At 56.3% G+C, this 13,149-nt stretch overlaps 3 protein-coding genes across 3 annotated transcripts; all 3 read right to left on the reverse strand.

Moving 5' to 3' along the window:
- Positions 1–5,283: 5,283 nt before the first annotated feature.
- Positions 5,284–7,545, reverse strand: TRAVEDRAFT_73922 (uncharacterized protein; the record flags this gene model as incomplete). Its single annotated transcript, XM_008044010.1, has 12 exons — positions 5,284–6,010; positions 6,078–6,118; positions 6,181–6,189; positions 6,251–6,293; positions 6,352–6,367; positions 6,415–6,555; positions 6,668–6,755; positions 6,806–6,903; positions 6,958–7,021; positions 7,156–7,322; positions 7,383–7,417; positions 7,484–7,545. 12 exons carry the CDS (start codon positions 7,543–7,545, stop codon positions 5,632–5,634), a joined length of 1,143 nt encoding a protein of 380 aa, XP_008042201.1. The 3' UTR covers positions 5,284–5,631.
- Positions 7,546–8,471: 926 nt separating this feature from the next.
- Positions 8,472–10,535, reverse strand: TRAVEDRAFT_66355 (uncharacterized protein; the record flags this gene model as incomplete). The annotated part of the gene is made up of 10 exons (XM_008044011.1): positions 10,326–10,535; positions 10,231–10,265; positions 10,006–10,172; positions 9,817–9,880; positions 9,664–9,761; positions 9,513–9,606; positions 9,249–9,389; positions 9,183–9,198; positions 9,078–9,120; positions 8,472–8,903 (listed from the first exon to the last, which is right to left on the reverse strand). Exons 1-10 carry the CDS (start codon positions 10,379–10,381, stop codon positions 8,472–8,474), a joined length of 1,146 nt encoding a protein of 381 aa, XP_008042202.1. The 5' UTR covers positions 10,382–10,535.
- Positions 10,536–11,199: 664 nt separating this feature from the next.
- TRAVEDRAFT_66356 (uncharacterized protein) lies at positions 11,200–12,422 on the reverse strand. Its single transcript, XM_008044012.1, has 4 exons — positions 12,228–12,422; positions 11,998–12,174; positions 11,600–11,938; positions 11,200–11,542 (listed from the first exon to the last, which is right to left on the reverse strand). The coding sequence occupies exons 2-4, from the start codon at positions 12,061–12,063 to the stop codon at positions 11,255–11,257; spliced, it is 693 nt and encodes a 230-aa protein (XP_008042203.1). The 5' UTR covers positions 12,064–12,174; positions 12,228–12,422; the 3' UTR covers positions 11,200–11,254.
- Between the last annotated feature and the right edge of the window lie 727 nt (positions 12,423–13,149).

Consider the following 13,149-nt stretch of genomic DNA (forward strand, 5'->3'; position numbering starts at 1 on the left):
TTCATTCATGTCGAGGCCATCTGCAGGGTCCGAAACCTGTGTGGCAGGAGGAGTTGGTAGCAGTTGCGGGAGAATGCGAGGCGAACTGGGAGGGGACATGTCTTCGAGAGGCCATGTCGAGGTGACTTTGGCAGAGTGCTGAACTGCGGCGGCCGCGATCACCGCTGAACCACCTATGCCCGCCATCAATATTAGCCAAACCATTCACAGGAATGCCACAAGGTAGCACGTACCATCGCCGCTGTCAGGCCCTGAGACTGCCCTCCATTTCCCTTTCTTATAAGCCTTGCACGCCTTCACGAAAGCGGGCCACCGTCCACGGCGGTCTGATACCCCATAGTTACCAATGAAGTGGTCCTTGAGAACGTCCGGTGCAGTCGTCCAGACATCCCAGTTAACCTTGTACGTCGTCCGTGATCGCGCCTTTCCGAAGACAGCTAGGAATGCTTGATCCTTGGTCAGACGACCTCCACGGCGCTGTGTGCTGAGATCGGTCGCCATAAGCGTGTTTCCGGCAACATCTTCGCCATCCATGAGATGCTGCATCTGCCTAAATCCGATTTGGATCTCCTCGACATTGAACTCGGAGGGCCAGCGACGTCCTTGCGGGATGATAGAAGTTGCATGTTCCACAAGCGGTACCAGTGATGGTGCTGATGTCGTCGACTCGGATGAGTCGACTGGGTGCGCGTCCTCGGTGTGCGGCGTCCTCGGCGGCACCGTGATCACTGCGGCACCAGGGCTTGTTGTAGGGCCCAGAGAGGGGGCAGATGGATTGAGCGAGCTCTCAGGAGCTAGTTCATGAGCCTCGGGGGTGATTGACTGGGAAGAGCGCTGACTAGGGTCAAGCCGAGGGGCCTTGGCCGGCGGTGCAGTCAATGGTGCTCCACGCCGCTTGTTCGAGCGCTGTAGTCGCTCCAATTCTTCAGCAAGTCCAGGGCAGTCCTCCCAGGTATGCAGAAGTGATGGCGGTAGACGGATGAGAAGTCGAGAAGCTGAGTCGACCGTGAGGACTGTTTGTGAGTCTCCCATCATCCATCCGCCTTCAACGATGTCATAACGCTCAACAGGTGATGCATCTTGAAGGTGGAATGCCTGGATAAGGTCGGGGAACTGTCTGAACTGAAGACGCGGATGGGTGGTGATTGACTTCTGCATAGTCAGCGGCATATGACCGTCCTGTGAACAGATTGTGTCAGGTTAATGAATTTGAGTATGCCATAGAACGTACCGTGTGCCAGATCAGCATCGTTATGGTGCGTTCTTGTTCGCTCTTCATAAGCAGTGCACTGGCCTTGCCTTCCTTGACTCTCTGTGTGATTGCTGACGCTCCCGTAGCTGCTCTCACCCACGACGGAGCTATCGGCTGTGCCAGTGGCTTGCGGCGCGGAACAGCAGCATCTTGAGCCGGCTCAGCGGAAACTGGTGGACTCGGCTTGTGCGTAGGGTTGTTTGCTCCCGGCGTCGACACAGCAGGTGTGATGACTTGGCTAGCGTTGAGAACACGTTGAAGTTGGTCCGGAGGGAGTACAGAGAGCGCAGCGGCATAGAAAGCATCGCTAGGGCTTGCGTGGGCAGTGTGCGAAGTACTGGATGATGCCTGCAGAGGCTCGGTCGGGGCGACTTGAGTCGCCTCTTGCGGAATGATGCTCGCTGTCTCGAAGCCCTCGACAGTGTGGGCTTTGCAAAATCTACGGCGTTGGCCCAGGGCTTTTGCGCTGGCCCCGGCCTTGACGCAGCATGTCCGGCACATGGTATCGACGCACTGACGGCTGGCGCGAGTCCGAGTACCGTTCAGACGGAAGCAGTCCGCAATCTTGCACGGAACTGGACCTGTTGCACTCGGTAGTGGTTGCTGGGTCGCTGCCGTGGGCTGAGAGGAGTCGGGAGATGGAAGTGGAGGGTCTAGTTCGGTGTCGCTGATGATCTGGTGAAGAACGGCGCCTTCGAGTGTGAAATACTCGGGATATTCATCTGGGAGCAGACGGCGTGCTTCCAGGCGGTGTAGAAGCAGTCGGGCATCGTCGTAGACATATGGGGCAGTCAGATACTTTGTCCAATGACAAGCTGCACGGTCGGAGCACTAGAAAACATCAGAAATTATATGATGGAGTAGCATTTGATCAACGTACTGTTTGCACAATCCTGCCGCGATCAGCTAAGCCGCGAACCCCCGTCCCTTCGTGAACTCTCAGTGGACCCATCGCGTGGTGACACTTGACACATTTCTCGATGGGGATAACTCGAGGGTCTGGGACGAGACGATATGTTTGCGTACCGGCAGAAGCCTGGGACATGCTGATACTCAGGGTGTTGGAATGCGAGGAGGAAAAACAGTGGAATCGTGCTCGACGTGCGTGTGTGTGAACAGCATTTTATATTCGCTACGCTACATACAGCAGTACCAAGCAGTAGAGAGTTTCGTGGCCAAGAACACTTACTCATGGTGTACAAAGCGCCGCAGGAGGGTGCTGTGGCCTTGGCCACATCCAGATGGTGGCCAAGCGTGGCTATGCGCAGAGTAGCAGGTAGTTTTGGGTGTCGTGGGATGCAGCGAGCACGAGAGCAAAGCACTATGAGTGGCGTGGGCGTGATGAAGCGAGTGGCGGGGGCGCAGCGAGTGGCGAGGGCGCGATGAAGCGAGTGGCGGGGGCGCAGCGAGTGGCGAGGGCGCGATGAAGGCGGGAGGAGAGCGGGGAGGCGTAGCTCATAGTGGCGTGTGTGATGTCATTCAAGTCACGGCGTGATTATACAGGCGCCCGCTTTGTACCGCGGAACAGTGGCACATGTTCTGCGGAACAAACCTCCCGGAAAACCGGACTTTCTGCCCGCCGGTCACAGTCCCAGGCGCCCGCGCCGCCTTCGGCGGCGGCGCCGCTTTCGGTCCCGCCGGTCACACCAAAACCGCTCACCGGTTTGGTCATATAGCTACAGTATCTGTACAATGAATTCACCGACTGGCTCAACTTTTGAGTACCTACTTTATAGGCGCCTACATGGCCGGAAATGTTACAATCCCTCTAATCGCACACCCTTCGGTCTTTGTACCAACCTCCTAGTACGAGCACTACGAGACAAGTAAGCAAAGTCTAGCATTCAAGTTGACGTAAGAAGTAACATCATATCACGAGCATATCGCAAGTTAGATACAATGATTCTTGGTAACGGTGAGGTCGCGCTATGGTCTGACTGCGGTCCCACCAAGGTTGCACCGCGGTTCCACTGAGGTTTCGCCACCGTTCTACTACGGTTCTACTCAATATGCGTGGCTTAGGTATACTTGTGGTATTCCGAACATTCATTATTCGAAATTAAGTTCTTGGCCTTCATATCAAAATACCTGCCTACTTGCGCTCGCTACCCACGCACGCCTGTACTGCGAGCTATGCGATATGCTCTCAGTGGCACGGGCTGGAGCTGGAGCTCCCCGGAGTGGCACTGGTTATCGCCTGGGGGCCCTTGTAGCGCACGAGGCAGCACCACGCAATCTCCACCCCCGGTGAACCAAATCATTTTGCCCTGTGGCAGACGGTACTCATCTTAACTCAAATTCCGCAGGCGGTGTTCCCTGTGCGGTGCTTTATCAGCTCTATCCTATGCGTAGCCGCTTCGGCGCGCGGTGTTTCATTTCAGACAACATTCTGAATACCCGTCCGGACGGAACAGCTACGGTCTAAGCATCCAGCTTAACATGACCATTATGGTCCGCATGTCGCATATCGTAAGCACTCACGGACCACGGTCACCCCTCCACTAGTGCGGGGAGACTGCTTTCCCGTGCGCCGAGCTTCTGCGCTGCATCTTGCCAGCCAAAGAGTAGTGCCGTTGTTAGAGCAGGACTTGTGCGTTCGCCATTGTTGCGGCCGAAGAGCGCTCACCCGGGCTCTCCCATATCAGACGCACACCGGCTGGGTGGCCACTACTCCATTGCGCTGTTTGGCTTACTGGTGGACGGCCGGGCCTACAGGCACGCGGCACTCCGATAATCAGAAAATGGACGATGCGCCCATACTCGAACTCATCGGCGCGTTCACGGGCGCAGACTCCCACCTCATCCCGTGCTGTTTGGGCGCACCGACAGAGCGCATTATGGCATACAGCTCGTGCTTGGACGGCTTGGACGGCCTAGGCAAGGTGCGGTGCACCTGCGGGATGGGCGTTCGAAGGCGGCGGCGCACGCCCTGTGGGCGTGTATCGTCGCCACGGATTCCGTGTTCTGCTCTATGGAAGTGCTCAGTATGTATTTCCCTAGTAGTGTCTCGAGCTCGTGTCTGATGTATTCACCTTGTTCGCAGTTGCGTCACCCCGCCCGCCGTACGTCTATCCGCTCGCATCAAGCTTAATGCCACCGACCGTCCTCCCTCGTCACATGCGTGTTGGGGCCTTGCTGTTCGATCCTAGACGGAGCACTGAGCCGTGAGGCGTGTTTCCCGACCTGCATGCTCTGTCAGCCCGACCATAAAGGTTCAGCAAACAGCTAGAAAGCATCCCTCTACGATCTCCGCGTTTCTCGCGGTCGTGCTGCTTAGGTGACAAGCGAAGCGCTTCTCGTCGACCTCCTGTCCCAGACGACAGATATCGCATATGAAGCTCGGTGGATTCGCACACCGCGCTCCATCCATACCTCGGTATGTCTCCCTTGCAGATACGGGCCCAGATATGGTTCCTGGCGTAGTCAGGATGTCAACACAGCCTGCCATTTCGAGTACATAGCATCCTGAGGTACTCACAGCTCAGCCGTCCCGTTCCAGAATACCAAGGAAGCTGCAGCCAGACATCGTCATCACATGCATCACAACATCCACTCACCAGATGGTGGCTCGTCGACGAGCACCGCAGAGACATACGGTGGCGACGTGCTGACATGACACGGCATCAAGGCAAGGCCTATCAGAGTGCCTGTGTAGTGCCATCTTGTATCGGGTCCCGACGTACATCTAGGTGAGCAGGTAGGCACAAACAAAACAGGCACAAGTCAATCCGAATTGACGAGCGCGCGCGGTGTAGGCGTCCCATTCTAGCGGAAATTGGAATAGGTAAGTGTAAGCAGCCAGACGGACTGCGGACGGTACTCACCGAGTTCCCTGCACATGCTGGATGGTGAGCGGATGAGAAACGGATTAATGGTCCCACACCAGTACTAGTACCAGGTTTGGCTGAGATCTCAGCCGTGTCACAAAGCTGAGAGCGCTTAGATCCTAGTACTCAACTTCGTGTTGGACGATTGGCGCCCTGTACTTATTATGCCCATACATGAAACATCATCTGGCGCGAAGATGGCCAGGACGTTGGAATTCCGGTGAGTGACAAGGAGAGCAACGAAAGCAATTGACTATGCTGTACATGGGTAGCGGTAGCAGAGTAGAGAGTGACTGTAGTAGGCTGTCTTCGTGAGTCTTCATACTATATCACCTATGTTACACCTTCAGCGGCTCTGCGACAACGAAGACATCCTCATTCCGCAACTTGGTCCAATCAATGAGGCCACCCAACGCACGACCCTGCGGGTGCGCTACCGCGAGGCGTCAGGTTCATGCCGGCTGATACGGCCGGTCCTTTCCGTCCCCAAGGCTAGTTCTCGATGTCGAGAACCCTGTCTTTAGGGCAAGCCTTAGAGATGCCATGGTCGCCTCAAGGAAGGGGAGTCGACGGCGTATCCGGTAGCTCGATATCGACCGGGTGGTGCAGACCCGCAAAGAGCGGGTCCTCGGACTCCTCCTCGAGCGTATCCGCATCCGTCTCGTCCGTCTCGCGGCTCCATCCGCTGCGGCCGCCCCAGCTGCTGCCGCTGAATGAGCGCGCGTGGCTCTTAGAGCCGACGCCGAACGTGTCGAGCGGCGCGCCCATATTCCCGACGACGCTTGTGGAGAAGCGCAGACGCGAGAGCTCGGCGTGTCCGGGCGCGAGCGTGTCGTCGCCGCCGTCGGAGTCCGGGTGTGAGCGGAGCGTATCGGCCAGGTACACTCCGCGGAGGTCGAGCATGAATCGGCAGGAGAAGATAACGGTGAAGCTGTGGGGTATGAAGGTTGCGTGTGAGTGGGGAACGCAGGGAGAGCGGGGTTATGGAGGAGGCGCACACTTGATCGAAGTATGGCCAGACGTCCCAAAGAATAAAGGTCTGCGGTCAGATGGAACCTGTGTGAGTGGAATACCTAGCGATAAGAGAAGGCGTGAACTGACGTTCCCGACCTGATTATGACCGCAGATGTCCGTCAGCTGTGCACGGCGTTCAAGCGGGCGGCTCACTCACAGAGACCGAGACGATTCCACAGATCTGGATGACCAGAATTATGCTAGCGCATGGGACGTCTCAGCGCGCCGCCCGGTCTGACGCTCAGTTGGCCCACTCACAGAAAATATAGGGTCCCTGGCAACGGTCAGACCTCAGAACGGAGCACAGTTCGAGTGACTCACCGTCACGAAGAAGGAGCGTCACCAAAGGCGTGTGTAGCCCCAAACGGCGCGACTCGCGCTGCATCCCCAGCGTTCGCAGCCAAGTCAAGACCAGAACGGTTGCATCGAGCGCGAGCCCTGCGGCACGCGACGCGATGCCCACTACAACGCGCGGTCAGTTTCGTGCCAGCAACGATGTCTATACAAGCGGTTTCCTACATCTTGATCAGGTGAGCACTCCCCACGTAGCTGAGAGCGGACTGACGTAGTACTCACTGTGCGTAGAGCGCGTTGTCAATGACCGCCCCGCATCCGAAGAGCGGCGCACCAAATGCGATTGGAGTATAATGCACTTGATTGTACTGTGGACAGCGGTCAGGATGGAGGACCGATAGGCAGGTGGACTACTTACGATGCTTAATATTGGTCTTAAGGGCGTTAGAATAGCGAGGAGGGCTAAGGGGACCCATCCTTTCCCCCAGATACCTCGCGCGCGCAACATCAGGAACACTAGGCGAATATGGTCAACCTTAATCGGTATGGTTGAGGACGGCGCCAGCTCACCTCCGAACATAAGGTAGCTGATATCTGTGAGTGCGTCATCCAACCGTAAAACGGGGACACAGCTGATAAGGAAAGCTTAGTCCATGCTTCGGAGACGTAAACATGCCAATGTCTGCACGAACCTCTGAAAGCACATGCGGAGTGCGATAAGGTCAGTCAGTGGCTGAAGGCTTGAACCTCAGACGTCTCCGCACTAACCTCGTCTTGAACAGTAGGCAGGAACACGCTGACCAACAACACGATCCTCTCCGCCACGGCCACATACCGCGTAACGAGGAAGACGGCGGTTGCACCGGTGAACTTCCTGCGCCATATCCGCTGCACTTCGCTCGTTAATGTCATAAGCGTGTCCGCGAAGAGGAGGGCTATGGTCATTCGCTCGATCATTTATATGTGCAAACATCATGAAATAGCGCGACGCTTACCCGAGGATGCGATGATGCAGTAATTTTCGACTAAACTGTGTCGATCGAGGAGGTCATTAGTATGTTTCAGATCCCGACGGAACAGGAACTGTGTTTCGTACACTCGGCCGTAGGCGTCGAAGATCTCTTGGGTGAGGTCCGGGTCCGAATCGTCGGAGGACATGGCGGCCTGCAGCTGGCGAGCTCCCCGACCGACGAGGGAGGCCTGCTACGTAGCAACGGCAATGGAGGACGGGGCGGGACGGAGATTAGTACGTGGTGGCTTTATCAGTAGTCGGGGTGCGCAGCTCTTATAACAGCCGCGGATTGGTGCAATCTGCATCGAGCGTTTCCCCGTGGAGAACGGGGGAAAGAGAGCAGAGGACGGGGAGCTAACCGCATCCGTCCTGGCCTGCGTGTGCTGTGCTCTCGGCTAAACAATGGCGGAGGTATGTAAGCGGTAACCCGCGCTTCAAAATTCGCTTCTCCTCCGTGTTCTCACGGCGCACATCAGGGCGACGATCACGCTCCTGCCTCTTCTATACTCTTCTGTCTCTTCTTGGACTCCTCGTGGCTCCGTGCATTGCCAGGGCACCGACTCGAACAGGTTAGTCCCCGTATTCCAGCCGGTGACCATCTGACAGACCTGCAGTCCGCGGAGAAAAGCCCAGGCCATCTGCATCAGCATTAGCACAGCGATATCCGTCGTGCCTTTCCGGGACAGCCTCTGCCGGGGTAAAGGACAAGGTCGCTGTGCGTGGTTATGGCTTTGAATGCACTCTGCAACACAACTAATCCGTATGGATAGTAAGAGACGACCATAGCTATCTTACACAGCTAAGCTGACTGTCCGTAGCTAACTACCGCCCAGCGCAGGTCCTCGTCAGCAAATACATGTGTGCCTCGATGCAATACGTCGACGTCAGCGTCCCCTCGGGCCCGAGTCGATCCTACGCTGTGCGAGGGTGAACACGCATCGGCGCAGCGTGCAGCGCCCAACGTCAACGCTCATCCACACGGCGCCGCCGCCCTGTGACGCCTAGAAACACTATTTGCGACGGTGGGCGCTGTGTGGCGTCGGGGCGATCCCCTTCCTCTACCCCTCGGGGCCTACGCATCATTGTGATGGTCGATCGTATGACCCTGCGCCTCCGGCAGCTCGATGCCCGTCGGATGATGCAATCCTGCCAACAGGGGATCCCGCGACATCTCTGGCGCCCCGCTTTCAAGCTCGTCGCTATCGCCTTCGCCCTCGCCCTCGCTGCTGGTGACCCAGCTATGATGCTTCGCGTCGGTGCCGAACGTGTCGAGCGGAGCGCCCATATTGCCGACGATGCTGGAGGAGAAGCGCATGGTGGAGAAGTACGCGGACGAGGCGTACGCGTCGCTGGTGCCCGCCGGCTCCGTGTCCGTGCTGCGGTCGCTGAGGTACACTCCGCGGAGGCTGAGCATGAACCGGCATGTGAAGATCACGGTGAATCTGAGCGCGAATACAGCGGTGAGCTCATGAGAGTGGCGTTTTCGGGGAGATAACGGCGTACACTTGATCAAAGTATGGCCAGACATCCCAGAGGACGAAGGACTAGCGTTACGCCGGTGGAGTCAGTGGGCGGTCTCCGCTGCGATCATGGGTAGGCCAAGCTCACATTTCCGACCTGCGAGATAGGAGCTACATGTTATCACTGCTGTACAGCCTGCACAAAATTCGGAACTCACAATCACGGACACGATGCTGAAGATCTGGACGAATAATATGATCCTGACGGATGGAGTATAGGTATCGTCATCCAGCTTTCAAAGCCTGAGTATCAAGAGACTCACACAAAGTAGATTGTACCTGGTCCAAATCAGTAATCACGCTCATCTGGAGCGTCACTGGATACTCACCGTCCCGGAGAAGGAGCGTAACGAGTGGGGTGTGCATGCCGAGTCTATGAGACTCCCTTTTGATGCTGAGCGTCCGTATCCAGGTTAACACGAGAACAAATGCGTCTATCGTAAGAGCTGCAGCCCGCGAGGCAATCCCCACTGCCGTACAGATTCCGAGGTGAGCAACATGTACTGAGGTAACAAGGGATACACTGACGTCTATGGACGCCGTGAACGAAATATTAGCACTTGCATCAGGACACAAAAACATCCTCAGAACTCACGGTCGAATGGTCGCGGGAGTCAAGTTAAATAGCGCCCCACATCCATACAGCGGCGCTCCAAAGGCGATAGGGATGTACTGCGTCTGGACGTACTGTTCACACGCGTTAGTCCAGTCACACACAGGCGGGTGAGCAAAGTGCAAGCCTACCACAGTTATGGCTGTGCGCACAGGTGTCAAGAGCGCCAGAAACGCTATCGGTATCCATCCGCGCCCCCAGATTCCTCGCGTTCGAAGCATCATGAATACTACGAAGAGCTCGGTGAGTGTTGTTCCCCGTCGTGGTGCCTGTGAAACGCTCACTGCCGAACATGAGGTAGCTGATGTCCGTGAGGACGTCGTCGAGTCGCAAAACTGGTGCGCAGCTGAACGGGACAGTGAGTAATAATGGCTTTGCAGTATGTCGAAGCAGCTCACGAACCTCTGTCGCAAGCACACGTAGAGCGTACACACGTAAGAGCGTTGTTCTGATGCTAACTCATTGCGGCTCACCTTGTCGAGCAGTGTGGGCAAGAAGACGCTAACCACTAAGACCAGCCTTTCCGCCACCGCTACGTATCTTGTGACGAGGAAGACCACCGTTGCCCCCGTAAATTTCCGGTGCCATATCCGCTGCACCTCATCCGTAAATGTGGTGATCGCGTCCGCAAAAAGGAGTACTATACAAGAGTCGTGAGCTATCTGAGTAGTCTACTGGATTCGCCGGCATCCACTCACCAGAAGACGCGATGATGCAGTAGTTTTCGATTGATCTGGCACAGGTACGTGAGCATCGATCTGTCATACAAGCATCAGCTTCGCGGGGCACTCACATTCGGGTGAACTCCGCCGCGATCTCCTGAATCACATCCTCGTCGTCGGCAGACATCAGTGTAAGATGGATGGCACCGCCGCCTGTCAAGGGTAGCTGCCCCTGTCAGTGTTATGTATCGCAAGTGTCCGTCGTGCAGTGCGCAGTGCGGGGCCGGTCCCGCGCGGGGCCTCTGGCTTATCAGAGCTCCTGGGTCATCCGCCAGCTCCCCGAACATATATAGGTTGCGCAACTGTGCTAGCGTGCAGCATCCCGGTCTAAGGAGCTTCCGCGAAGAAGCGCAGTTAACGCGCGCACGCACGCGCATGCACGCGCACGCGCGGTCCCTGGGACGGTTGAACCAGCGACCCGCCGGCTCCGAGAGAAACCGTTCTGCTGGCCTGCCTGCATGGATTTTGATGGGAAGGCGAGACCTGGGCGGAGTCTAGAGATACACACCCCTTGGTCTTGGCGCCCGATTAATATTCTGGCGGCATTCCGTGCTCGACTCGGACCATCGGTCATCATCCTTCGCGAGGGGATGTTCCTGGTGATGAACTAGACATCAAGATCGAAGTGTTCTGGGAGCTACAAGGCGGAGCATCCGCAAAGGATGCAGTAAAGAAATGGGAGTAGCGCTGTCAGGAACATGATCAGAGTTTGGTCATGTGTGGCTGCAGCGGTCTTTGGAGGGGACTGCGCCGTACAGAAAAAGAAAAGACACCGAATGTGATGTACGACGATCACCGCCTTTTTCCGATGCCGTCTTCCATGATGTGACTGTCGACGGATGTACTTACCACTGCGAAACGCCCGCGGGGCGGATAGTTGCATGGGATAAATCTGAAGTCAGGGCCACTATGCGGCCGTGATTGAAATGTGCAAAAGTAAAACCCAATATTAATGCGGGGGCTCGTCGACGATACAAAAAAATCAGCGCGCATGAAGCGTTTACAACAGCGGAGAATATGTGACACCGAGGCAGAGCTCCCCTGACCCCTGCGGCCCACGCTGAGAGGGCATCGCGATGACCATGGCCACCCTGAACTCGATAGGCTCCGGGTCGGGCGAAACCATGGCGGCGGGCGAAGACGCTCGAGAGAACATGCTGAAGGACTTTGGTCTGGTTTGGGAAGAATGGGAAGAAGAAGTCGAGAGCGAGGCGTCGTCTTTCGCGAGTTGTGAGAGAGACTCCCAGCGCTTTTGGTCGAGTTTGGAAGCGTAGTCAACTGAGACAGGCTGTAGAAGAAAAATGAGTATGCGGGCCGATTGTACTTTCTAGCTGAGAAGACTCACCGAAAGCCTGTCCCACTTGGCGGTGTATATATATTTTGAGGCGGAAGGAGAACCGAGCACGACGTCTGAGAGTATAGGTTTGGCGTCGCGCGCGTCCATGGGTGAGACCGAGGCACCTCTGCGACTGCGCCGAATGCGCGATACGATCCACCAGCCGAGTACTGAAGCCACAAAGAGGATCGCGACGGCCACCAATGCTGCGACGACGGGGGAGGTCTGGGTGTGAGTCGGCTGGCCACCCCCACTAGAACCCGTGATAGGGTCGGGGTGGCCGCCGCTCTTTCCGGTATCGGATGATCCTGTCACCATATCGCCTCCTGTTGACCTGGAGGAAAGTATCTGTAATGTACTGTCAGTGAGGACGTGAATTCCGCTGCAGGGTGGACGATGCAACGTACAGCGTGATATGACGGATCCGAATGCCATGGCTCTTTAGCCTTCGTGAAGGGCTCTATTTGCGGCATCGAGAAGGGGTACGGCCACGAGCGAGCATCGACGTGATTGCGGACATCTTGATTGTTCGAAGCGGAGAGCGGCTGAACAACGGCGGGAATGTTTGGAGAAGAGCGGGTGAACTTGGTCGAGGCAATTAGCTGATACGTAGACAAAGTCAATCGTAGTGACATACCTGCGGTGCGGTTTACGTGAATCGCTCGAGTGTTTGCTTGAAGGTGTGGTCGAGGGTGAATAGCGAGATGGGGGCGCTGTAGAATCCTCCTAGGCCTTTTGTACGCGCAACACGACCGGGCTCTTGAGGAAGGTTCGGGGCCGCTGCGGTCAGCCGGTGAGTCACATCGGTGTTGAGCGCCCGACGAAGTCATCCAGCTTCGCGATGGATGTGCTAGTGCATCGGTTAGCGATGACAGTTCGAGCCCCAGAACACTGCGCGTGCCATGCAACGTTCAGATTCGGGGATACAGCCATGCATTCGAGTCCGGGGAAAGCGGTGGCACCACCGGCGTGCGGGTCAAGGCCGATCGGCCTCATGTCGGAGGGTAGGCTTCTTGCGCGCTCGCTGTCGATGGGAGGTGAGTCACGCAAGAGAAGCCTGCGAAGAAATCGGAGAGCACCTTTCGTAGGCTTGTCCAGTTGGATGCAGTTAGAGTTACTCCGAGACAGGTCGGGATCTCTCGCTGACATCATGGCTATCTCGCAAAGCTATAGCGCTACTGGCAGCGGAAAAGTTTCCACACTCCAGCCTGCTTATGAAGCGGTGCTGAACCTGCATATATGTCTCCCTCATTATGTGTCTCTCGTGGACCGAGCAAATGCAGTTCAACAGAAAGAGATGGAACTGCAGTAGTTGGGATGGTCGATGATGGAACGTGGAGGGAGTCAAGCGCGGTGCGAGGCTCAGGATTGCGTCGCGTGGCTGTGTGGAAGTGTCTTTCCAGAAAAGGCAACACGATATGAACTCGTCAAGTGAACCGCTCACGCTCAGGCATGTAAAAAATATGGCACTGTATCGTATAGAAGAGGAACATATATGCTACATCTAACTGTCATCTAAGCTGTAACAGTCTTGGGATTATAGCAGATATTTGTATCTA

This window comes from Trametes versicolor, assembly GCF_000271585.1.
Source record: "Trametes versicolor FP-101664 SS1 unplaced genomic scaffold TRAVEscaffold_10, whole genome shotgun sequence".
In the NCBI taxonomy this organism is placed as follows: domain Eukaryota; kingdom Fungi; phylum Basidiomycota; class Agaricomycetes; order Polyporales; family Polyporaceae; genus Trametes; species Trametes versicolor.

Bases quoted from the DNA above. Each gene is read 5' to 3' on its own strand.
- TRAVEDRAFT_66356 (XM_008044012.1), bottom strand. From the start codon at position 12,063: ATGCCGCAAATAGAGCCCTTCACGAAGGCTAAAGAGCCATGGCATTCG. The intron at 11,939-11,997 runs GTACGTTGCATC...AGTACATTACAG, and splicing joins CGGATCCGTCATATCACGCT to ATACTTTCCTCCAGGTCAAC. The intron at 11,543-11,599 runs GTGAGTCTTCTC...TTTCTTCTACAG, and splicing joins CCAAGTGGGACAGGCTTTCG to CCTGTCTCAGTTGACTACGC.